This window comes from Lagenorhynchus albirostris, chromosome 2 (genome assembly GCF_949774975.1).
Source record: "Lagenorhynchus albirostris chromosome 2, mLagAlb1.1, whole genome shotgun sequence".
Taxonomy (NCBI): domain Eukaryota; kingdom Metazoa; phylum Chordata; class Mammalia; order Artiodactyla; family Delphinidae; genus Lagenorhynchus; species Lagenorhynchus albirostris.
Window position 1 is genome coordinate 85,830,222 of NC_083096.1, and position 25,925 is coordinate 85,856,146.

Consider the following 25,925-nt stretch of genomic DNA (forward strand, 5'->3'; position numbering starts at 1 on the left):
TTGTTTATTGAACTTAAGTTCAGTATTCATTCAGCTCATTTGTTCAGTAGGTATTTGAGTGCTCACCATGTACCAGGTACCATGCTAGGTGATGACTGTACAATAATACAAAAACTGAGACTGTCCTTGCTGTTTTGGGAGTCTTACAGTCTTTATGAGACTTGAGACTGAGTATATGGTTCAATAGTAGTTCATTTCAGCAGTTACCTCCAAAAATAGTTAATTCATTTTGGGTTTGCTGAAAAAAACCTTGTTAATTTTAATATCATAGTTTGTGGATCTATCAAACTATCTGAGGAATGCATAGGCTCAGTGAGTCAGTCACCTGGCAGAATGATTGCTTATGACTAGAAAAAGAATTGGGTATGGCTAAGAGAGATTGAAAAAGAGGAATATCGGGAGAGATTTGAGAAAGAAACATTCAGAGTCATCAGTTATCCATTTGGCAAAGGGACAGATAGGTTGAGATGTATGTTGGTAAAAATGTTGTTAATTGGTAAACTTATTACAAAAGTAAAAAAAGTATTGGTTGATCACTTTTCTTTGCAGCAATGCAAACCTGCCTCTCATCATTTATGGTTCATCTCTGATCTCTGTATGGCTAGTTCTTATCTTTGAGATCTTAAAATAAATGTCACTCTTAATGAACCTTTTTCTCTATACCCAATCTAGAATTTTTAACCATCTATATCCTTTCTGTCACATCAGTCTATTTAAGTTTTGGTTTTCTGATTAATTAGAATGTAAGGAAATGAAGGAGGGGACCCTATTTTGTCTTGTTTACTGTGGTGTTTCTACCCTTTGAATGCTTAGGGCAAATAGAAGAATTCATTGACTGGATACTTTTAAGAAGTCTTAAAAAAAATCACAAGGTGTGTGTATATATATATATATATGTATATATACACACAGAAAAGTATCTAAAAGTACGGTTTAAAGAATAACTAAAATATCTTTAAAAATCTGGATTTTTGTTAGGTATTTCTTTTAGTTCTGTGAGAAAAAACTGCTGAGATGCTAATGGCACCATCATCTGAAAAAGTTTGGGAACCTCTTGACTATAGTTAATTCATTTTTTATTGATAGTAATATGGGTTGTTTCTAGTTTTGGCTAGTATAAAAAATAAAAACATTCCTTCCCGTCTCCTGGGACACACGTGCATTTGTTTCTCTAGGGTATGTATTTTGGATAGGAATTTTGTGGTTATATTTATTTTTTAACATAGATTCAGATTCTCTGTGGTTCAGGTTTTCTGTTTCTTCTATCAGTTTTGCAAAGTTATTTTTCTATAAATTTGTCCATTTTGTCTAAAATTTCAAATTTCTTGATACCAGGTTTTATTAATATCTTTTTTTAAAATTTATTTTATTTATTTATTTTTGTCTCTGTTGGGTCTTCGTTGCTGCGTGAGGGCTTTCTCTAGTTGCGGCGAGCAGGGGCTACTCTTCGTTGAGGTGCGCAGGCTTCTCACTGCGGAGCACAGGCTCTAGGCGTGCGGACTTCAGTAGTTGCAGCACGCAGGCTCAGTAGTTGTGGTCCTTATTAGTTATCTATTTTATATATAGTAGTGTGTATATGTCAGTCCCAATCTCCCAATTTATCCCTCCTCTCCCTTACCCCCTGGTAATTATAAGTTTGTTTACTATACCTGTGACTTTATTTCTGTTGTGTAAATAAGTTCATTTGCACCATTTTTTTAAGATTCCACATATAAGCGATTTCATATGATATTTGTCTTTGTCTGACTTACTCAGTATGACAATCTCTAGGTCCATCCATATTGCTGCAAATGGCATGATTTTGTTATTTTTTATGGCTGAGTAATATTCCATTGTGTATATATATCTCTCTATATCTATATCTATCTATCTATTTATATATATATATATATATATATATATATATATATATACACACACACACATACACCACATCTTCTTTATCCATTCTTCTGTTGATGGACATTTAAGTTACTTTCATGTCCTGGCTGCTGTAAATAGTACTGCAGTGAACATTAGGGTGCGTGTATCTTTTTGAATTATGGTTTTGTCCAGATATGTGCCCAGGAGTGGGATTGCTAGATCACATGGTTGCTCTATTTTTAACTTTTTGCGGAACCTCCATATTGTTCTCCATAGTGGCTGTACCAATTTATTATACATTCCCACCAATAGTGTAGGAGGGTTCCCTTTTCTCCACACCCTCTCCAGCATTTATTGTTTGTAGATTTTTTGATGATGGTCATTCTGACCGGTGTGAAGTGATACTTCATTGTAGTTTTGATTTGCATTTCTCTGATAGTGATGTTGAGCATCTTTTCATTGTGCTTTTTAGGCATCTGTATATCTTCTTTGGAGCAGTGTCTGTTTAGATCATTGCACATTTTTGGATTGGGTTGTTTGTTTTTTTTGATACTGAGCTGCATGAGTTGTTTGTATATTTTGGAGATTAATCCCTTGTCAGTTACTTTGTTTGCAAATATTTTCTCCCATTATGAGGGTTGTCTTTTTGTTTTGTTTACAGTTTCCTTTGCTGTGAAACAGCTTTTAAGTTTATTTTCTCCATTCTTTTTTTTTGTAATTAATTAATATTTGGCTGCCTTGTGTCTTTGTTGCTGCGTGTGGTCTTTCTCTAGTTGTGGCAAGCAGGGGCTAATCTTCATTTTGGTGCACGGGCTTCTCATTGCGGTGGCTTCTCTTGTTGTGGAGCATGGGCTCTAGGCCCACGGGCTTCAGTAGTTGCAGCACGTGGGCTCAGTAGTTGTGGCTCGCAGGCCCTATAGAGTGCAGGCTGAGTAGTTGTGGTGCACGGGCTTAGTTGCCCCGCGGCATGTGGGATCTTCTCAAACCATGGATAGAACCCGTGTCGCCTGCATTGGCAGGCGGATTCTTAACCACTGTGCCACCAGGGAAGTCCCTATTTTCTCCCTTCTTGAGATGAATGCTTGGCTTACTAAATTTCATCCCTTTTCCTAATAAATGTTAATTTCCTATTAAGTACTGCCCTAGTCCTATCTTAACAGTTTGTTACATGGAATTTTGACAGTTTAATTCAAAAATATTTTCTAGTTTCCATTATAATTTCTTCTTTGAACAGTGGATTGGTTATAGAATAGTTTTTTGTTTAACTTCCAAACACATGGAAAACTTATCTTTCCCCCCCCTTTGAGTTTTAATTTATTTACATTGTGGTTAGAGTATGTGGCTTGTATTATTTCAGTCTTTTGAAATTTGTTAACACTTTATGGGCTAGTTCACCCACCCATTGGTAAACTATGACCTGTAGACCAAATCCAATCATGCTACCATGGCTTCTCTCTTTACTGTGAAGGCAGAGGAACAGATGAGCAGTTGTGATAGAGGCCTTAGAGTCTGTAAACTTAAAAATAAGTACTGTCTGGACCTTTACACGAAAAGTTTGCTGACCTCTGGCCTAGTATAAAATTGCTTTCTTTGAAGGTTCTGTGTGTATTTGAAAAGAATGTATATTGTACTTCAGGTAGTGTTCTACACTCAAGTATAGTCCTCAAGTATGTTGTGTTCTATCTATAGCCTCAGTAAAAGAACAAAAGTTTGTTCTTTTACTAAGAGATGTGTTAAAATTTCCAGTTATGATTCTCAATTTCTTAAATTCTTCTTGTTTTATCACTGTTTGCTCTCTATACATTTAAGCTATGTTGTCAGGAACATACTCAAAATGATTTTACTGGTGAATTGAGCCATTTGAGTTGACCTGTCTCTTATATTAGCCTTGAATTTTGTCTTGTTTGCCAGCTTTCTTTTGGTTAGTGAATTGCATGGTATACCTTTTTCCTTTCATTTTTACTTTTTGCTTTGCTGTTATCCTTATGTTCTGGATTGCTTATGAACAAATATGGTTGGATTTTTCAAAATTAAGCCTAAGAATCTTTATCCTTTAGCTGACTTAGTGACTTAAACGTAATGTAAGTACAGTTGACCATTGAACAACATGGGTTTGAACTGCATAGGTCCGCTTATGCGTGGATATTTTCAATAGTAAATACTACAGTACTGCACAGTCTGGTTGGTTGAATCCCTGCATGCAGAGGTACCCTGAATTGGGAGTGCTGACTGTAAGTTATATGCAGATTAACCCCTGCATTGTTCAAGGATCAACTGTACTTATAGTTTCATTTAAATCTACCATTTCATCATTTCTTATTTTCCTTCCCACTTTATTTTTCCTTTTTCTTTCTTCTTTTGGATTGGCTAAGTATTTTTCATAATTCCATTCCCCCCCATTTTACTAGCTCCAAAGTTATTTATACTGTTTTTTTCTCTTGTTACTTATCAAAGTCTGTACTTAATATGATCACCCACTGCCTAATAATTTCAGACCACTTTAAAACTTCGTTCCCCACCAAAAAACTACTAGAGCCCATCAATGAGCTCAGTAAAGTTGCAGGGTACAAAATTAATATCAGAAATCTGTTGCATTTCTCTACACTAACGATGAACTATCAGAAAGGGAAATTATGGAAACAATCCCATTTATAATCGCATTAAAAAGAATAAAATATTTAGAAATAAGCCTACTAAGGAGATAAAAGGCCCGTGCTGTAAGGCAGCAGTCCCCAGCCTTTTTGGCACCAGGGACCAGTTTTGTGGTAGACAATTTTCCTCGAACCTGGGCCGGGGGTGGGTTTGGGGATGATTCAAGCCCATTACATTTATTGTGCACTTTATTTCTATTATTATTACATTGTAATATATGAGGAAGTAATTATACAACTCACCAGAGAATTCTGTACACACACACACACACACAGGAGTATTACTCAGCCATAAAAAAGAATGAAATTTTGCGATTTTCAACAACGTGGATAGACTTGGAGGGTATTATGCTAAGTGAAGTAGGTCAAACAGAGAAAGACAAAATACTGTATGATTTCACTTATATGTGGAATCTAAAAATTAAAACAGACCAGTGAATATAACGAAAAAGAAACAGACTCACAGGTATAGAGAACAAACTAGTGGTTATCAGTGAGAAGAGGGAAGTGGGGAGAGGTAATTAGGCATAGGGGATTAAGAGGTACAAACTACTAGGTATATAAGAAATAAGCTACAAGGATATGTTGTACAACACAGGGAGTATAACCAATATTTTATAATAACTAAATGGAATATAACCTTTGAAAATTGTGAATCACTGTGTTGTACACCTGAAACAAAATATTGTACATCAACTGTACCTCAGTTAAAAAATTTTTTAAAACTTTATTCCTCTCTCTCCTTTACTCTCCTTGTAATTATAATGTATTTTAATTTTCTGTTTTCTTACCCCTGTTGAATACACTATTACTGATTTTATATAGTGTTTTAGATTTACTTCACTTTTTTTTACTGTTTAAAATTGTTTTTTAATTGAAGTATAGTTGATGTACAATATTGTGTAAGTTAAAGGTGTACAATATAGTGTTTCACAGATTTATTTCACTTTTTTCCCTGCTTTCTGTTTTTTTCCTTCCACCTTCTCAGACCTTCTACCTTGATTCATCTTCCTTGCCTGAAGTTCATTATTTTTAGAATCTTCACTAAACGTCCCCTGGCAGTGAATTTTGTTTTAGTTTGTCTAAAAACATCTCCATTTTGCTTTCATTTTTTGAAATACATTTTTGCTTTTTATAGCATTTTATGTATAGGTTGTCAATTATTTTTTGTTGTTATTAGCACATTGGTTGTACAAGTACATTGCCTTTTTGCCCTTAAGAGTTCAGCAAACATTCTACCTGTTATTCTTTTGAAGGTAACCTGTCTTCATTTTCTGACTGCTTTTTAGGATTACCTCTTTTGATTTGGTTTTCTCAATCTTTGGACTGTGTCTTTCAATCAGTAATCTCACCAAGTAATGCATCTGTTGTGTTCTTGTCTTTCCTTCTGGAACTCTAACATCTGTATGTTAGACTCCCTTATACCATTCATGTCTCTTAACTTACGTATTTCCCTTTTTTGTTTTTAGCTCTAAATGTAAAACAGGCGTTTTCTTTTGAACAGTCTCAGTTTATGAATATTCTCTTTAGTTATGTTAAGCTTCCATTAAAATCCATTCTTTACACTTAAAAAAATTTAAATCTGTTACTCCCCCTTTAAAAAAATTGTATTTTGAGATATGAGATTTTTTTGTTTTGTTTTGAGATTCACAGGGAGTTGCCCAAAAAAGTTAGAAGTCCTCTGTATTCTTTACCCCCATTTAAAAATAGTTGTAGCTTGTGTTTCATTCCTTAAATATAGTAAGTAGAGATATTTTGCTTTTGTTAGTGGGTCTTTTCTTTCTCTTTGTTTTTCTGTTGCTCAAGGTGCTTTGTTTCTTTATATATATATGGCTATTTTAAACTATGAACTTCTCATTTTCCTTGAAAATTATTTATGCACATACTTTGTCTAGAATTATGATGCTTTCTTCAGTAAAGGTTTGAATTTCCTTTTGCCAGTGCATACAAGCACTGCCAGGTTGGGACCATTAAATATCCAGAATGAAGTTGTTTCAGACAACCAGATGATGTGCACTTTGTCTAAAAATCCACATCGGGTGCTTTATGACAGCTACTTCTAAGGATTCTTCCCTCTCCTCTTCCACAGCATTATTGTAACTTTCTTTTAGTCCTGTAGAATTGGTAGAGGAGCAGGTTACTCTTATTACATCCTTACATTAAGCTTATAGCTCCTTTAGATCTCTGCCTTACGGTGGCATAGTTATGTGAAACCATCATCATAATCAAAATAATGAACATATTTATCATCCCCAAAAGTTTCACCTTCATATATGAAAGCTGTTTTTGCTGTGTAACCAATTCTAGGCTGACAGTTTTCTTTCAGTACTTTAAAGATGTTGCTCTACTCTATCGTGGCTTGCATTGTTTCCATTGAGAAGTCTACTGTTCTGTCTTTATTCCTCTGTTCTAATGTATCTTTTTCCCTCTAGGAACTTAAAAATTTTTTTTTCTTTATTATTGGCTTTAAGCAGTTTGGAAATAATATACCATTGTGTAATTTTTTTAATGTTTCCTGTGCTTGGAGGATGTTGAGCTTCTTAGATCTATATAGGTTTTATAGTTTTCATCAAATTTGGGAAATTTTACTCCATTGTTATAGTTTCTTCCAATATTTTTTCCCTGTTCCCTCTCCCTTCCCATTTGGGGATGCCACTCATACATATATTAGTGTTATTACAGTTGTCCTAAAACTCACTGTTCCTCTTTTGTCCCCTCCCCCAGTTTTTTTCTCTGTTTGATTTCAGATGGGATTAATAGCAGATTAGATGTTACAGAAGAAAAGATTAGTGAATTTGAAGAAAGGCAGCAATATAAAGTAGCAGCCTGTTCTACTAATGAAGTCTTAAGTAACTGAAACATCAGTTGATGTCACTGTGTTCCTTTTGAGATTTAATTAAAGTTGGCTTTTGTTTCTTGTTCTATTTATGTGAGAATCCTGATATCTTCCTGAAGCTTTCTTGAGATTTCTACCCTTTTGGTTCTCATCATGGTTGCTCAGAGTGTGTGCTCTCTGCAGCTCTTGCTGAACTTTCATGGCATAATCATCTCCCTTTCATATATTGTCTTGAATGAGGAACATAGATAGCCTCATTTAAAAATTCTCAAAAACACTCTTATGAGGTCTTTACATACATTGTAGGCTTTTTGTTGTTGTTGAAGGATTGAAGTTTTTTATTTTAACAGTGCAAATCATTTAAAATTATTGCCAAAAATAGTGGTGATAACTGGCTTTAAGCTCTTACTGTGCTTTAGTGAGCAAAGTACTGTGTTGATTAAGTGCTTTGTGTTGTTTTGATCAATTTAATTTTTGGAGTAGTCCTGTAAGATAAATGCGATGAATATTACACATTTTTATGAAGAACTGAGACACAGAAAGTTGTCCAAGTCATCTATTACTGTGCAGACAATAATAGTACCTAGTCATTAAGTCTTTCTAAAGATTTAATGAGAGAATCCATGTCAGATACTTCACAAAGTGCCTGAAAACAGAGTAAGTTCTCAAAACAGGCTAATTGTTGTCATTTCTAGATTGATAAATACTGAGATAAAATATGATGTTCGGAATTTTTTAAGAGTAATCTTGACGATAGAGTAGGTGGGTATATTGACAAATTGGCTATAAATGCTCTTTGCAAGTGGATGATAGGTTCAGTGGGGTTGAATCTGTAGTTTATTATATGCTTGAAATTTTATGTAATTCGTATTTATGAAATTTTATGGAATAACTGAATTAAGAAAGAAACTGAGTCAGAATTACTACATATCAGCTTTAAAAAATGTTTCCCTAGATAGTCAATTTGGATACAAACTAAGATAATATATTTCCCTAGAAGTGCCAGAGTAAAATCTTATCAGTTGTTAAACACTCTGACAGTTACTAAGAATAATACTGTAATTACTTGGCAAATAGAGTAGCATCCTTGTACAACTCAGAACCTAATAAGACTCTAAATGTGCATTTAAAAGTTACAGTTTGCAGTTAATAGCTAAGTGATTTTCAACCTGAAAAAAGAAATCCTTTTATTCATTTCCCATACTTATGAGAGCCCTCTCTTCAAAAACTTCTTAGCAAACTGCATTAAATAATAATTTATTTCTCAATAAATTACACACACACACACACACACACACATATATATATAAGCATGATTCTCTCCAAAACATGATAATCAGTGGTATGTATATTATCCTGGGTTTCTATAATTCTAGCCAGAAGCACAGAAAGTCTTACTTATAAGGCCCATCATAAGTAAATCATGGGCGTGCATAATTTTTACCTAGACATTTTGAAATACTGAAAATAGCTCAGTGTGGCTAAGATTTCCATGTTAAGAATCACTGCTTCATATGCAGGATTAAAATCTAAGAAATTCCTTGATATATTTACATCTTAACAAATTTATGCTTAATCCATTTATTGGTTATTCTTTCCCCCCATTTCTGAAGTATTTCAACTATTACTTTGATGAGTTCAAAAAAGAAAATTCAGTGTTAGTTTATTCTTTTAGCTAAGAGACTCAGAAGTAGCTTGTAGCCAAAACTACTTCCATATTGTTCTTTTGTTTTTTAAGCTCTAGTTAGTATCTTTCTTCTAATAATACAGTTGAAGTTTATTCAAGTGAAAAGAAACAAGCCTGATTGTCACTGTTTTATCAATCTCTTGATGGTTCACTATTATTTATTATCTGAGTCCAACTTCAGCAAAATGTACAGTGCTCTTTAACATTTGTACCTCCCCGTCTCTTCCAGCTTTGTCTTCTTTTCCTTAGCCCTGAAAATGACAGGTGGCCTCAGAACTGTGTACTTTTGTACATTCAGATTTTTTCCCCCAGTGAAAGCTCTTACCTTCCTCCCAAGTTTGTTTACCTAGAAAGCTCTTACTCATCCTTTAACATCCAGTGCAGATGTCAACTCCTGTATGAGGGGAGGAAAGGACAGACACATAATTTCACCTAGGTGTATCATGGTGTGTTTGCTTGCTACTTGTTCATATGAATACAACAAGACATTTCTAGAAACAGGATTCTGAAACATTTATTTTGAGTTGAGAAAAGAAATAAAATTGTGCAGGGTTAAATTTTGTGAATTAAAATTTTATGAGTTATGATACTAGTTGAACTTTCTGCCAAATGCCTTCTTATTTGCAGACATAATTAAACTCTGGGTCAGAAGATCTTTTCTTCCTCACAATGTAAAGCTTATGTCAAAAGGGTTAGCATGGTAATCTCATATTCCTGCTTCATCTGTACAGATTTAAACAAAGTATTTCATTTTGGACACAGAGAAATTATGGTATAGGAAATAAATAAAATGTTGTTCCTTCAGTGTTTCTTCAAAGAAGAAATAGTCTTTGCTCACCTATGTAACAGCAGAACCTCTTTTAAAAGCCTTTTAAATTAAAATACTCACATGCTTTTGTGCTGTTTAATTAATATATCATACAAGTTATAATGTGCTAGACTTTACATTGTAGACAGTTTTTTTTGCTTTAAAAATATTCTTAAAAACGTAAAATGATTTGTTTTGTTATGTGTATTTTACTACAATAAAAAATTCTTAGTACACAAAATAAAATCCTCATTAGCCAGCTGTTCTCTATAACAGCAATCCCCCTGTTGCTCTAAACTTTGCCTTCTAATTCTCTCAATTTTTCTTTTACTTCTTGATCCCCTCCATTTAGCAGACTTTCCTTTTGTTAACAACTTCATAGCCTTTCCTCCTATATTTACCTTAACTGAGACCTTCACTGAAGGCCCAAACATCTAGATGCTTATAGCCTTCCTCTTCATCTCAATTTCTGCTTTTACTTTAATGATTTGTGTCCACATAGACAATTATAACTTTGTCAGTACCTTGAACTTCTCATTTCCGGTGATCTTTTCTTGACTCTGCCTTAGCTAGGCATTCAGTTTTTAGGTTATACCATGGATGTTACTTTATATGGCTCCAGTTAAACTTTCAAATCACCAAAGATGCTGATCTCTGTGACAGAGTCCATTGTTCAAGTTTGTTTATTCAGCTATACCAATTAGTACCATAGCCTGATAGCTCATCTGAGCTACTGTCTTAGAGTTCTAGCTAGTCTTCCCCATCTCTCTTCTTCAGATCTTTTATATTTCTGTCTGATGATTTTCCTGGAATGTAAGTCTGATTATTACATCTTGGTTGGAATTCTTCAAGGGTTTCCTATTACTGAAAAACAAAAATCCATGTTTGAAGAGCATGGTATACCCAGCTCTTCACAATCTGGTTCTGGATTTTATTATTGTCTCACATTCTGATCTTTGCACGGCTTTCTCTAGGTATGTTGAAGTATTTGTTGTTCTCCAAATATGCCTCTGCAGTTAGCATAGGATAATTCTGTTCTGACTTCTCTGTGAAGCATTCCTTGGTGTTGAGGCAGATTTAGACACTGTGTTCTTTTTTTTTAATATATCTTTATTGGCGTATAATTGCTTTACAGTGTTGTGTTAGTTTCTGCTGTACAACAAAGTGAATCAGCCATATGTATACATATATCTCCATATCCCCTGCCTCTTGAGCCTCCCTCCCAACCTCCCTATCCCACCCCTCTAGGTTGTCACAAAGCGCCAAGCTGATCTCCCTGTGTTATGTGGCTGCTTCCCACTAGCTATCTGTTTTACATTTGGTAGTGTATATATGCCCATGCCACTCTCTCACTTCGTTCCAGCTTACCCTTCCCCGTCTCTGTGTCCTCAAGTCCCTTCTCTACGTTTGCATCTTTATTCCTCTCCTGCCCCTAGGATCATCAGTATCGTTTTTCTAGATTCCATATATATGCGTTAGCATACGGTATTTGTTTTTCTCTTTCTGACTTACTTCACTCTGTATGACAGACTCTGGGTCCATCCACCTCACTACAAATAACTCAATTTCATTCCTTTTTATGGCTGAGTAATATTCCATTGTATATATGTGCCACATCTTCTTTATCCATTCATCTGTTGATGGACACTTAGGTTACTTCCATGTCCTGACTATTGTAAATAGGGCTGTAATGAACATTGTGGTACATGACTCTTTTTGAATTATGGTTCTCTCAGGGTATATGCCCAGTAGTGGGATTGCTGGGTCATATGGTAGTTCTGTTTTTAGTTGTTTAAGGAATCTCCATACTGTTCTCCATAGTGGCTATATCCATTTACGTTCCCACCAACGGTGCAGGAAGGTTCCCTTTTCTCCACACCCTCTCCAGCATTTATCATTTGTAGATTTTTTGGTGATGGCCCTTCTGACCTGTGTGAGGTGATACCTCATTGTGGTGTTAATTTGCATTTCTCTAATGATTAGTGATATTAAGCATCTTTTCATGTGTTTGTTGGCAATCTGTATGTCTTCCTTGGAGAAATGTCTATTTAGGTCTTCTGCCCAGTTTTGGATTGGGTTGTTTGTTTTTTTGATACTGAGATGCATGAGCTGCTTATATATTCTGGAGATTAATCCTTTGTCAGTTGCTTCATTTGAAAATATTTTATTCTATTCTGAGGGTTGTTTTTTCATCTTGTTTATGGTTTCCTTTGCTGTGCAAAAGCTCTGAAGTTTCATTAGGTCCCATTTGTTTATTTTTGTTTTTATGTCCATTTCTCTAGGAGGTGGGTGAAAAAGGATCTTGCTGTGATTTATGTCATAGAGTGTTCTGCCTATGTTTTCCTTTAAGAGTTTTATAATGTCTGGTCTTAAATTTAGGTCTTTAATCCATTTTGGGTTTATTTTTGTGTATGGTGTTAGGGAATGTTCTAATTTCATTCTTTTACATGTAGCTGTCCAGTTTTCCCAGCACCACTTATTGAAGAGACTGTCTTTTCTCCATTGTATACTCCTGCCTCCTTTATCAAAAGTAAGGTGACCATATGTGCATGGGTTTATCTCTGGGCTTTCTATCCTGTTCCATTGATCTGTATTTCTGTTTTTGTGCCAGTACCATACTGTCTTGATTACTGTAGCTTTGTAGTATAGTCTGAAGTCAGGGAGCCTGATTTCTCCAGCTCTGTTTTTCTTTCTCAAGATTGCTTTTGCTCTTCGGGGTCTTTTGTGTTTTCATACAAATTGTAAAAAATTTTTGTTCTAGTTCTGTGAAAAATGCCATTGCTAATTTGATAGGGATCACATTGAATCTGTAGGTTGTTTTGGGTGTATAGTCATGGTATATCTCTCCATCTCTTTGTATTGTCTTTGATTTCTTTCATCATAGACACTGTGTTCTTATTGCAGACTATGTACGCCTCCAGTATAGCTCATTTCACAGTGTAGTATCATTTCATATTTGTGCCTATTTATTATGAAAATATAAACAATAATGGATTTTATTTTACCCATGTATCCCTAGCGTATAGAAGAAACCCTAAAATACTTGTTGACTTAATGAGCAATTTACACAGAGGTAACAAAACTAGCAAAGAAAACCATTCTGCCTTCCTAGCAAACAAAGAACTGTAGTCTTGTACTGTCTAATTTTCACTATTATAATATTAGCAAATCTTAACATATACCACTTTGTTGACAAAGTTAAAATAAAACTCTGGTGTTGGTCATATTTTTAATTGATATAACCCTTTTGGAAAAGTTTGACAATATTTACAGTCTAGAACTGAAAAATTATTTCAAGGGTGATTGCAACAACAAGATAAAGAATAAAGTCAAATGCAGAGTTGCACATACATTGTGACTGAAAAGACTAAGGAACTAGATATTACAATAGTAGCAGTGATTTTATGTTGTTGGAACTGTGGGTGGTTTTCCCACCTTTGAAAGTATTTTGTATAATGTGGTTGTATTTTATGATTTAAAATGTATACAGCTTACACCAGGTTTTTATAAAAATGCAATCCTGAATCAAAACTCTAATTTAAGAGCATTTGAACAGTTTTGAGTAATTTTTTTTGTCTTAATAGTGCCTTCACAGTGTCAGGTTAAGAGGGAAAGGGGATTGGTAGTTAAAAGTTGCTGGTAACATAGAGGGTGTGTGGCCAGCATAGAGTGTTGATCATTTAAGTAAGGTTTCAAGATTGACTCATGCAGCAGTTTTTCATTTGCAAATCGTAAATTTTCCCTTTTAAATGTAATTTTTGTTTTTGTTTTAAAGGTATCAATTTTTAGAAGAAGCTTTTCAAAACCAGAAAGGTGCAATTGAGAATCTACTGGCTAAGCTTCTTGAGAAGAAGAATTATGTTCATTTTGCAGCTACTCAGGTGCAGAATAGGTAAGTATGTTTCCTTAAAACTATAATTTCAGTTTAAGGATTATTAAACACGATGGGTCCAGTTTAAATTGTTTTCCTTCTATATTATATTAAGCATATATAGAAAACATTGTTTTGGAGGGGTAAATGGTATGTTTGAGTTTGGATTATGATAATTGTTAATTAAAGAGAATTTAATTGCTTCAAATTTTGAATACTCTTTTAGGATACATCTTTGACTATTTTATAATTAATATGGCTGTAGTCTTTGTCAGCCTTAGTTAAATGTAGAAAAACCAATTAATGTGTAGAGAGTTGAATTATAAAATTTTAACTGGAGACTGTGTGGAAGACAGGAGAGAGTATGAACGGTGGTGGACAAATTAATTTTCCATCTGTAAAACAAGCATTAAAAACAGTACTTATCTTAGTGGTATTATTATGAGAACACAGTTTCTGGCATATAGTAAACGCTCAAATTGTAGCTGTTGTTATTTTTATCAATAACACTGTCAGTTTTTAAAAATCCTATTTTCGTTCATTTCTCAATAAACTAAATTTATTGATAAAGCAAGGGGGACTGGGACTTCCCTGGCTGTCCAGTGGTTAAGACTGCATGCTTCCACTTCAGGGGGCACGGGTTCAATCCCTGGTTGGGGAACTAAGATCCTTCATGCCACAAAGTGGGACTAAGTTCCATAGTGAGTAGGTTAAGAAGATTAGGACTCTTAAAGGAGTCCTTAAAGACAAACACTTGGAGCTGGCATAATTAAAACCCATATGTTCCTAGAGGTATGAATAGGGTTGATATGTGTTTATTCTTCAGATTCACAAATATTGAGACTTTTAGAATACTAAAATTAATTTATGATGATTTAAAATGACACATAATAAATACTCAAAAAGTATTGAAGATGAATGAATAGTACATTGTATATTATTGATACATTATAAAATAGTACATAAGATATTAGTAAGAATTTAGTAATATCACATTAAAAAGTGATACCAAAGGAAAATAAAGGCTCCTCAGAGGTTGTAGATAATATAAATATATAGTTATTCAGTAGTTATGGTTAGTTCTCGTGGATATGTCAGGATGTTTTTTATATTGCTGATATATTATAGATGATATTGGAGGGGATAACTGTCTTCTCATAAATTACAGATGGATGTCCTTTCCAGAGAAAGGATAGTGAGATAATTCATATGGCAATCCCATATTTTTATACGTATATTTTGTATATATGTTCCTGAATCTGTGTAGAGAAGTGAAGTTTACAAGATTGTGTAGGGTTGGGGAGATTATTTCATCTCCAGAAAGCTTAAAAAAAAAAAAAGTATTAAAGTAATAAAATGTCTATACTTCTCCTGTTAGATTCTTCGATGACCTTTCTCCATTTTTTAATGTACATTCATTTTTTTTGCTGCCTTCACAATTGAGCATATATTTAAGCATGCTTAAATTCAGGGGAGTTTGCTTTCAGCATGCTTAATGGTTTCAACCTTTGGCTGAATCGTTTTAAGGTCATGTGTTCTTACCACTAGTGATCAGCATTCTCATTTTTAAAAATGTCTTCCACTCATTTTAATAAGATAAGGACAAAATTGAATAAAATTTTTAAATCAGTGCCTGAAGTACAAAGGAGAGAAAACTACATTTTTGACCCGGTGTATTCAAGTTATTCAAATTTGAATTTGGTAAATGAAAGGCAGTTTTAGCAGTTGAAAGTGTCAGTTATAGTTTGTACAGAAGTAGAATATATAAAAGTTTAAAGTTACCATCTTATGATTGTTTAACATTTTATGTATTTATATTAGTAGAATTCTTCTCTTCCTATTTTATAAATAGCAAGGTATTGGCTATTTCATATTTACAACCAAAACTTTCATAACTACATGGGAGCTTATACCTGTTTCTAAAACATCTAACAGCTGTTTTTTAAAAAGGAATGAAAATGTTTTATTCCCTTAACCGTATACAGTAGGAAATCATTTTGAGAAGAACCTGTGGAAGGGGTATATCTGAATTCACATTTGAAGTAGTTTTAGTGAAACTAAATGCGTCTAAGCTTCCTCTTGTTTCAAAAGATAATAGTAGTATTGGTTGCAACATTTTTTTTGCACATTGGTTCTGTTTAATCTTAATGCTTCTCAAGAACAATGTGCCATATTTGACACTAAACAGCAATCACTGATGTCAGTTGTTTATCACATTCACGTCATAGAAACTAAAGGAGATTGCCATCTAGATTAATAAACTGTCCTTTATGAACTTAATTTAAAATTAATAAATATTTAATCCATTCTTTGTCTACATACATAACTTGTTTGGACCAAATTGAGTGGTCAGGTCTGCCAAAACATAAGTTGTACATTTGACAAAGGTTTAATTTTAGTTACTCGGTTAAGTGCCCAGTTGGATGAATTTCTGTAACAGTTGGTAATTCAGAGACATAGGATAAGTCTATAACCTAATGATGCATTTCTCTTATTCAGGATAAAAGAAGTAAATGAGACTAACAAACGAGTAGAACAGGAAATTAAAGTGGCCATTTTCACCCTTATCAATGAAATTAATAAGAAAGGAAAATCTCTGTTACAGCAGCTAGAGGTATGGTTCAAAGCCAAAATAAAACAAAAACTGCTTCTCTTGCTCTTTAGCTGTTTTTTAATGTTTATTGAAAGCTCTTTTAGATTGGTTGGGGGTGGGTATGAAAGTAAAGTCAATTAAAAAAATTTTTTTGTGTGTTTTTTGTTGGAAAATAGGCCTTTTTCAAGTTAGTTACTTTGCAGCCCAATTTAACACTTTAGATGTATCGATTAGGAGATAGTGTTGTTCTCTTAGGAATGAAAGAATTATTACTAAAATGTGATATAAATGAAGACAAAGCTGACCTGCCACATTCCCTCTTCTCCTCCCCACAAGATAGGTCCTCAATTTAACTTTTACATATGAATGTATATTGGGAGTCTTACTGACTCATGTGTGTTCTTCACTTTATTTTTTAAATGTTCCATAGTTTTGCTAAAAATGCTGCTCATTTTGAAACTTAAACTTTAAATTTACTCATAATTTTGTTATATTAGGTCTTTGTGTTGTATATTGAGAGTAATATGTGAATGTAAATTTCTAGATGAGAATCCAGTCAATTTGTGAAATCTAAATTAAGTTCTAGTCAAAGACTCTACTGATCATAGTTGGCTGGTTCTCAAAATTTTGTGCTTTTAAGTTGGCTTAGATGATACCGGGTTATGTTTAAAGCACCATTGAATAGTAACAATTTAAATTACATGAATATTTGATTATTTAACTTTTAATTACTATTAACCTCAAATTTTTCATAGTAGATTTTTTTCTGTTCCCTTCCTTCATAGAAAATTGTTGAAATACTAGACACAGTTACATATAAATAAAATAAATGTCAACAGAGAATTATTTCTGAATTTCTGTCTTTTGAAATACATCTTGCCGTTGAGACACAATTGTGAAATTAAAAATACTCTCACACATATTGTTAAATTTTGAGATCTCTTGCAACTGTTATATATCCAGCTGAGTTGCAGTTAACCCTAATAGATTTTTGTTTTCAGAAGGACCTTGTAAATGGAGAGCGTGAGCAAGCAATTATTTTTGATACCTTTTAACTTACAGTAAATACATTTTAATTATAAGTCTAAAGTAATGTTCTGAAACCATTTCAAGAACTTTTGAATTAAAAAGATACCTCTTAATGCTAAAATATACACAAATACCTACTGATAAATCTGCCACATATTTCTAACATACTAATGATTTAAGCAGTAGATGTTTTCTAGCGCACTGTGTTTCTAAACTTTGTAAGATAGAGGTTTTCCTGTAAGCTTTATAAAAGGGATGATTTCCAGGGAAGTTGTAAATGAAACTTCTGTCATTTGAATCTTTTTATCCATTGATTTACATTATAAAATGAGTAACTTATTTCCTTAGGGAAAAAATTGTTCAGTAAACCCAGTTGAGTCATTTTTGTAAGAAAGTGGTTAAGAACGAAGAGGCAAGTTGTACAGTATGCTGAATGTCAAAGGACATAGGACATCACCTGTCCCTTCTGGGAATTTTTGTTCCCAGAAAGCAGTTTATTTTTCCTTTGCAGCACTTTCCTCAAATTGGTCTTTCCTTCCACCCTCACTTACTCCCTTGTTCTTTATGAACTTTTGTCATATAAGAAGCTTCCCTAGTTCTACTCTTAGAGCTCTGGAATTCATCTTTCTCCTTTTGCCTTACATGTTGAAAATAAGAGATTTTAATTTCAGCCTCATGCCATGCACCACAAAATTTTCTTTGGCCTGAGAAGTGTGTTAAGATTACATAAAATTATTTCTAATGCCATATGTCAGAGACTCTATATATTAGATTAGCCTAATAAACACTGTTTTTAACAAAGGCTCTTCATCTTCTGAAGGAAAGGGGAGATATCACTAACATTAATTTCTGTATGTGGAATGTCTATTTTGGACTATAGAACTAAGTTTTGGTCCCACTTTTGTTAAAAGTGACTTTTTCCTTGATCATAGACTCATTAAATAATGAGGAGCTTATTAAGTTATCCCATTTTAAAAAAGAAATACAGGTATTATGTTCACTGGCAATAGAAATTATGAGTTGATTTTTTTATACAGAATTCTAAAGTGAACCTCTTGTTCTGTTTCAGAATGTTACAAAAGAAAGACAGATGAAGTTACTACAGCAACAGAATGACATCACAGGCCTTTCCCGGCAGGTGAAGCATGTTATGAACTTTACAAACTGGGCAATTGCTAGTGGTAGCAGCACGGCACTACTGTACAGCAAGCGACTGGTGAGACACATAGTATCTTATTTTTCTTTAAATTGACTTTATTAAGATATTATTTACATTCAGTGACCTGCATCTGTTTAAAGTATAGATTTTGAATTTTAGTAAAAGTTATCACCATCACCTCAAAATACAGAAAATTTCCGTCACCCACAAAAGTTTTCTTATTTTTCTCTATCCCTGGCCTTAGGCAACCATTAGTCTCATTTCTCTCATTTTCTAGAATTTCATATAAATGGAATCATACAGTAAGTCTTGAGTCAATCATAGGTTTTGGAGATACCTAGTAGTATAATGTAGTTTATCACCAGAAATGGCAGAAATTCAAGCATGTGCCTTCGATTGCTAATATCGTTTTTTAAACACTGATACTATCTCATCTGAGATGGACACTGTGGGGTTACATGAGCTTTCATGTCTTTATCTTGTATGTTTTCTCAAGTGATATTTAATTTTAAGACTAATATGAATTTTTTCCCTTTTAGATTACTTTTCAATTGCGCCATATTTTGAAAGCACGGTGTGATCCTGTCCCTGCTGCTAATGGAGCAATACGTTTCCATTGTGATCCCACCTTCTGGGCAAAGAACGTAGTCAATTTAGGTGAGAAATAATTCGTTTTATGGCTATAACTTGGAACACTGAATTAGGAGGAGAAAGCATCTACAGCAAGTTTTAGATACTTAAAGTTTTTAAACTTCATTCTAACATGTAAACTTTTTGGAAAATATGTTCTTCATTGGAAACTTACTTCAGCTATGTTCATTACATCTTTAAGTATATATAATTATAAATTACTTTAAGAATGTTGAGGGTCTCCTCTGTATAGTTTTTAAAATTGTGTATCATTTCTAACTTTTTCCCCACATCTTTTAAAATTGGTATTGAGTGTTACATATCAGAAACTTACCAAATGGGTCTTTAGTCTTTGGAAGAATTTCTTACATGCTTAGTAGCTTATGTATTAATTGTACAAAATTGCCCACTTGAGGAGGACCTCCATCCAGTATGCTGATGTGTCCGAATGCCATGTTCTGAGGAATGTTTGAAAGATAAGAGTAGCTCTTTTCACATGGAAGACAAATGGACTTTGCTTTTGTTACTCCACAGTGTGGACCTAAGGGCCTTAGGTGAAAGTTACAGATAGACATACAAAACCAGCTCAATTTAAAGTAAAACAAAACCCCCCAAAACTAACCAACAATTAGAGCTGTCTACAGATTGATTAAACTCATTTTCAAAATAGTCAAGTCCTCACCATTGGAAGTTGTAAAAGCAGAGGTGGGTAGCCTTTGTAAAAAAATGTAATCTTTGTGTATATTCGTTTGGCTATACCTTTAGATCAGGCATCGGCAAACTATTTTTGTGTGACGTGGTACCTAAGTTTGGTTTTTACATTTTAAAGGGTTGTAAAAGCAAACAAGTAAAAAACAAAGAGTATACGACAGATTTTATGTGGCCTGCAAAGCCTAAAGTATCTGGCTTATTACAGGAAAAAGGTTTGCCAACTCTACCTTAGATCAAACCTTACTAAAATTTGCCTTCTATCCCTAGAAAGTACCTGGCTCTGTAAAAAGGAAGGAGAATTTGTCATCTCCAAGGGTATAAGTAGTTTAAAACATTCAACATTTCCACAGAAGACAGTTTTGTAGCAATATAGTACTCTGCCCTGCACATTTTGACAATCCAAAGGCAGGTGGAATCAGTATTAGCGATCTTGAGTATCCTTGAATCTTCTCAGGCTAGAGATGATTTAGACTGCCTAGATGGGCCTCCTCTAATACTGTCTCTTTCAGCTCTTTAATTTTCTGAACATCTGTGTCAAAAATAAGGGCAGATAATATATTATTCTGAGTAATCAAAAGTCAATGAATTGGCTTTGGACTATATTAGGTTTCTGATCTTCATCATCTTTAAACGTAGCTCCCATCCCTTCTGTGCTGTTAGAAACTTTGAGTGGTGATAGTTGTCAGAGGAAAGAGGAAAATATAATGATTAACCACAAAGTAGATGTTAGTTGATTACATGCAAATTATTCTCATTTTTTAAATCCTTCAGGTAATCTAGTAATAGAGAGTAAACCAGCTCCTGGTTATACTCCTAATGTTGTAGTTGGGCAAGTTCCGCCAGGGACAAACCACATTAGTAAAACCCCTGGACAGATTAACTTAGCACAGCTTCGACTCCAGCACATGCAACAACAAGTGTATGCACAGAAACATCAGCAGTTGCAACAGATGAGGATGCAGCAGCCACCTGCACCTGTACCAACAACAACAGCAACAACACAGCAGCACCCTAGACAAGCAGCCCCTCAGATGTTACAACAACAGGCGAGTATTATTATATCACTGCACTATTGATATAAATTATGAAGACCTTGAGGCTACACTCTGTCCTATATAGATGAGTTACACATTTCAAAGTTACTGATGGGGACAGAGGTCAAAGATCAGTTTAAACATTTGCCTTGGGTATGGCAGGGATGTGGGGGAGGTGTGAGGAAGGACAAGAAGTAAATACTTATGATGGGAAACAAAATTAACTCACTAGTACTGTGGAGGTATACACGTTTTTATCCCTCTATACCAGATCTTTTTTGTTTAAACGTGTGGTTTTGGACCAAAGAGCCATGTTGTTTCCTCCTAAGATCTGACACGTTCTTTAGGCTTTTGTTCAAATCATTCCCATCCCTATATCTTTCCTTCTGTCTCCCATCCAAATCAAAACTATTAATCTGTGGTTGATTAAGTTAACGCTGATAGGCTTTAAAACACACATATACTGAGAGAAGGAGATTGGGGTAAGAGATGAGGAAAATGACTTACACGTTTTACTTTATGCCCTTCTATCCTGACAAAAGTATTCTTATCATAACGTTTTATAATTGAAAGATAAATTTATAAATATTATTACATAAATGGCAATTTCTGCCTTTTGCAGCCTCCAAGATTGATCAGTGTGCAAGCAATGCAAAGAGGCAACATGAACTGTGGAGCTTTCCAAGCCCATCAGATGAGATTGGCTCAGAATGCTGCCCGAATACCAGGGATACCCAGGCACAGTGGCCCTCAGTATTCCATGATGCAGCCACACCTCCAAAGACAAGTATGCCTAGAGTTCCATTTGTAAGAATCATATAATTTTAAAACTAAAAGACAGCAGTTTTCTTAATCAGTTGTGGGGTGGAGGGAGGGGTGGTCATTGATACGTTTGAGAATTTGATTAATGCTATGTATCTTCTTGTCCCAGAAAAATACACGTACAATTTTTATTAAATTCTTTTTTCACATCTTCATTAGATCATTGCTTTACAATGTTGTGTTAGTTTCTGCTGTACAACACAGTGAATCAGCTATATGTATACATATATCTCCATATCCTGTCCTCTTGAGCCTCCCTCCCACCCTCCCTATCCCACAGTGGTCACAAAGTGGTCCCCTAAGTGGTCACAAAGCACTGAGCTGATCTCCCTGTGCTATGCGGCTGCTTCCCACTAGCCATTCATTTTGCATTTGGTAGTGTATATATGTCAGTGCTACTCTCTCACTTCATCCCAGCTTCCCCCACCAACCCTGCCGTGTCCTCAAGTCCATTCTCTAAATCTGCATCTTTATTCCTGCCCTGCCACTAGGTTCGTCAGTACTGTTTTTCTAGATTCCATGTGTATGAGTTAGCATATGCTATTTGTTTTTCTCTTTCTGACTTACTTCACTCTGTACAACAGACTCATACAGACTTCATCCACCTCACTACAAATAACTCAATTTTGTTCCTTTTTATGGCTGAGTAATATTCCATTGTATGTGTGTGCCACATCTTCTTTATCTATTCATCTGTCGATGGACATTTAGGTTGCTTCCATGTCCTTGCTGTTGTAAATAGTGCTGCAGTGAACATTGTGGTACATGACTCTTTTTCAATTATGGTTTTCTCAGGGTATATGCCCAGTAGTTGGATTGTTGGGTCATATGGTAGTTCTATTTTTGGGTTGTTTGTTTGTTTTTTTAATTAATTTATTTTTGTTGTGTTGGGTCTTCGTTTCTGTGCGAGGGCTTTCTCTAGTTGCGGCAAGCGGGGGCCACTCTTCATCGCGGTGCGCGGGCCTCTCACCATCGCGGCCTCTCCCATTGCAGAGCACAGGCTCCAGACGCGCAGGCTCAGTAGTTGTGGCTCACGGGCCCAGCCACTCCGCGGCACACGGGATCCCCCCAGACCAGGGTTCGAACCCATGTGCCCTGCACTAGCAGGCAGACTCTCAACCACTGCGCCACCAGGGAAGCCCTATTTTTCATTTTTTAAGGAACCTCCATACTCTTCTCCATAGTGGCTATATCTATTTACATTCCCGTCAGCAGTACAGGAGGGTTCCCTTTTCTCCACATCCTCTCCAGCATTTATTGTTTGTAGATTTTTTTTTTTTTTTTTTTTTTTTTTTTGCAGTACGTGGGCCTCTCACTGTTGTGGCCTCTCCCGTTGCAGAGCACAGGCTCTGGACGCGCAGGCTTAGCGGCCATGGCTCATGGGCCCAGCCGCTCCGCAGCATGTGGGATCTTCCCAGACTGCGGCACGAACCCGTGTCCCCTGCATCGGCAGGCAGACTCTCAACCACTGTGCCACCAGGGAAGCCCTGTAGATTTTTGATGATGACCATTCTGACCAGTGTGAGGTGATACCTCATTGTGGTTTTGATTTGCATTTCTCTAATGATTAGTGATGTTGAGCATCTTTTCATGTGTTTGTTGGAAATCCGTATGTCTTCTTTGGAGAAATGTCTAATTTTTTATTAAATTTTAAGAGTTTCTTTGATGTCATTAAACCCATTGTATACTTTGGGTTGAGAATCTCTGACCTAGTCCAACCAATTCATTTTAGAGAAGTGCAAAACAAAGGAGCTTGTTATGTACCCACAATCATAAGAGACAATGGTAGAATTAAGATTAAAACTTTAATTTCCTAAAATTGTTCCTCTGCTCTTTTAATGTGACATTTTGACTTTTTTTTTTCTCTTCACTCAGTATTGTTCCTTTTAGGATGGATATACCTACTCTTAAAAATAAGTGTGTTTAGAGGCATGTTTTCTGATCTTTGCTTGAATAGTAGATTATATTTGTATAGGAGGTATGATTATAAATATGAGGCTACTTTTGCATAGGATTTCTAGTTATATAAAAAATAAAGGTCATTTTATAATTGTCAGAGTGATGTTTCTCAAAGCATGATTTAAAGACCGTCAGAATGACTGGGGCACCATGTCTGAAATAGATTCTGAACCATATCCACTGAATCAAAATTTCCAGGAGGGGAGTACTCATAAATGTGTGAACTTTTACTGACTCAGATCGATCTGCATACTGAAGTCCTAGATTAGCGATCCTTCAACTTTTTGGCCCAATTACCTCCAGAAAGACTTTTGAAAAATACACACTCCCTCACATTTGAAGGTTGACATTTAAAACTTCCATTACAAGTTTAAGTTTAAATAGTTGCAAAGGACATACTGTTTAGCATATTGTATTGTATAAATATTGACATTGTAAAGTAAAACCCTTACATTATTCTTCTAAGTGGATCCACTGGAGTCCCAAATACAGAGGCAAGTTCTTTTTTGAAAGTCAAAATTATATACTCCCTTTTCCCCATGGACTTGAATTTCTGTTCTACTTTTACAGAATTTTATCTTAATATATTTAAGATACATATTTAAGATATTCACAAGTTTGATAGACTTGTGAATCAGTTTGTTGCAATTTTCTGCTGGAAAGATGTCTGTTGCAATTTGAAAATTCTTAAATTTCCAGTTTATAAGGCAGTTATTAAACTTTAAAACTTTTTCTTTAGACCAAATTTTCATTACAATTATTCCTATACAGTTGTTTAAATATATTTACATGGTTTAAGATTATTAGGAAACAAAAATAAAATTCTTTTAGATATACATTTCTTATTAGATACATGGAGCCTTTCCCCTTCCCTCATGTATGCCTGTTTGTATGTCTGTTACCTTGTACTGTTAGAGTAAGTCAGAATTCAACGCCGATTTTTTTTTTTTTTTTTTTTTTGGCGGTACGCGGGCCTCTCACTGTTGTGGCCTCGCCCGTTGCGGAGCGGACGCGCAGGCTTAGCGGCCATGGCTCATGGGTCCAGCCGCTCCGCGGCATGTGGGATCCTCCCGGACCGGAGCACGAACCCGTGTCCCCCGCATCGGCAGGCGGACTCTCAACCACTGCGCCACCAAGGAAGCCCCAACGCTGATTTTTATTACTAGTTTTTTTTTGTTATTGTTTTCATGTGATGCTCAGGAAACTTGTTCACAAAAATTGGTATCTGGGAATTCAAAACGATTTTTAAAATCTTTTTTATTATCAGTTGACAACTTCTTCAGGTCTTTCTTTGTTTTTGTTGATCACCAAGTATCAGAACCCACTCAACGATTACCCAGGTTTCAGAGCCAGGCACTTTGTCAGCAACTTGACACCTTTATTTTCAACTGTACCTTTGTCTGTCTCTTCAGGAGATTTTTTGTTTGTTTTGTTTTTCACCCTGGGGCAATATGCTAGATAAGATTGGGCATGAGTTAAAGATGTGTTGTTTTGTATTTTGTTTTTGGAGGAGAAGGGCAGTTGTGAAAGAAGTAGTTGGAAAAAAGAACTCAGACCATGGCACATTCTTAGGTAAATTTGGTTTTCTTCAGGAAAAAAGTATATATGAAGGTCGACTATCTAGACTTTAATTTCCTTAAAAGTATTCACATACCCATGTACCCCTTAGTGTACTTGGAAAGCCTTCAAGTATTACCAGGGGGGAGGTACACCGTTTGGAAAGGTGCAGAAGCTACATAATTGGATTAACCAGCCATCTCAGAACATTGTCCTTAGACTTTCGGGCTCCTACAGAAATCACTGAATGTTAGAATTTTAAGTTTTTAAATACTTCAAATGATTTGTATGTGTATAGTAATTTATTTCCCAAAGATTTTAATCTGTGTACTGTCTTAAATGATCCTCATAACACTCCTCATAAAGACAGGTATCCATTTTCATTCATCATTATCCACATTTCTAAATTACCAAGATTGTGATTTGGCCTAAAGTCACATAGTATTAAGAGTCAGGAATTGATACCACGTTTCCATTTGTAAATTCATTGTTCTTTCTACCATATCAGTTACATAATACACAATTATACAATTAATTATTTTTATTTTAAAAAAGACGGAAGTGTCAGAGTGAAATATAGGCACAACAGTGGCTTTCCTGGTCTGATGTTTGAAAACTATGGGCTTCCAGATCATCTATTTATATATATCTTTGTTATGAAGTAAAATCATATCACCAGTCTGACAGGGTACAATTATTGGCAAGTCTATTTTTT

The 25,925-nt window shown here is 34.9% G+C and overlaps 1 protein-coding gene across 18 annotated transcripts in view; it reads left to right on the plus strand.

Moving 5' to 3' along the window:
• TRIM33 (tripartite motif containing 33) overlaps positions 1-25,925 on the plus strand; it is a 181,661-nt gene that overhangs the window by 86,661 nt on the left and 69,075 nt on the right. For all 18 annotated transcript variants that reach the window (XR_009538828.1, XR_009538832.1, XR_009538830.1 and 15 more), the window contains 6 exons: positions 13,621-13,737; positions 16,216-16,330; positions 18,408-18,554; positions 19,037-19,154; positions 20,610-20,884; positions 21,495-21,659. Coding sequence is in view for 11 of the 18 variants with exons in the window: in XM_060139271.1 (XP_059995254.1) it covers positions 13,621-13,737; positions 16,216-16,330; positions 18,408-18,554; positions 19,037-19,154; positions 20,610-20,884; positions 21,495-21,659 (937 nt within the window). In the remaining 7 variants the exon portion in view is untranslated. The remainder of the gene's footprint in view (positions 1-13,620; positions 13,738-16,215; positions 16,331-18,407; positions 18,555-19,036; positions 19,155-20,609; positions 20,885-21,494; positions 21,660-25,925) is intronic.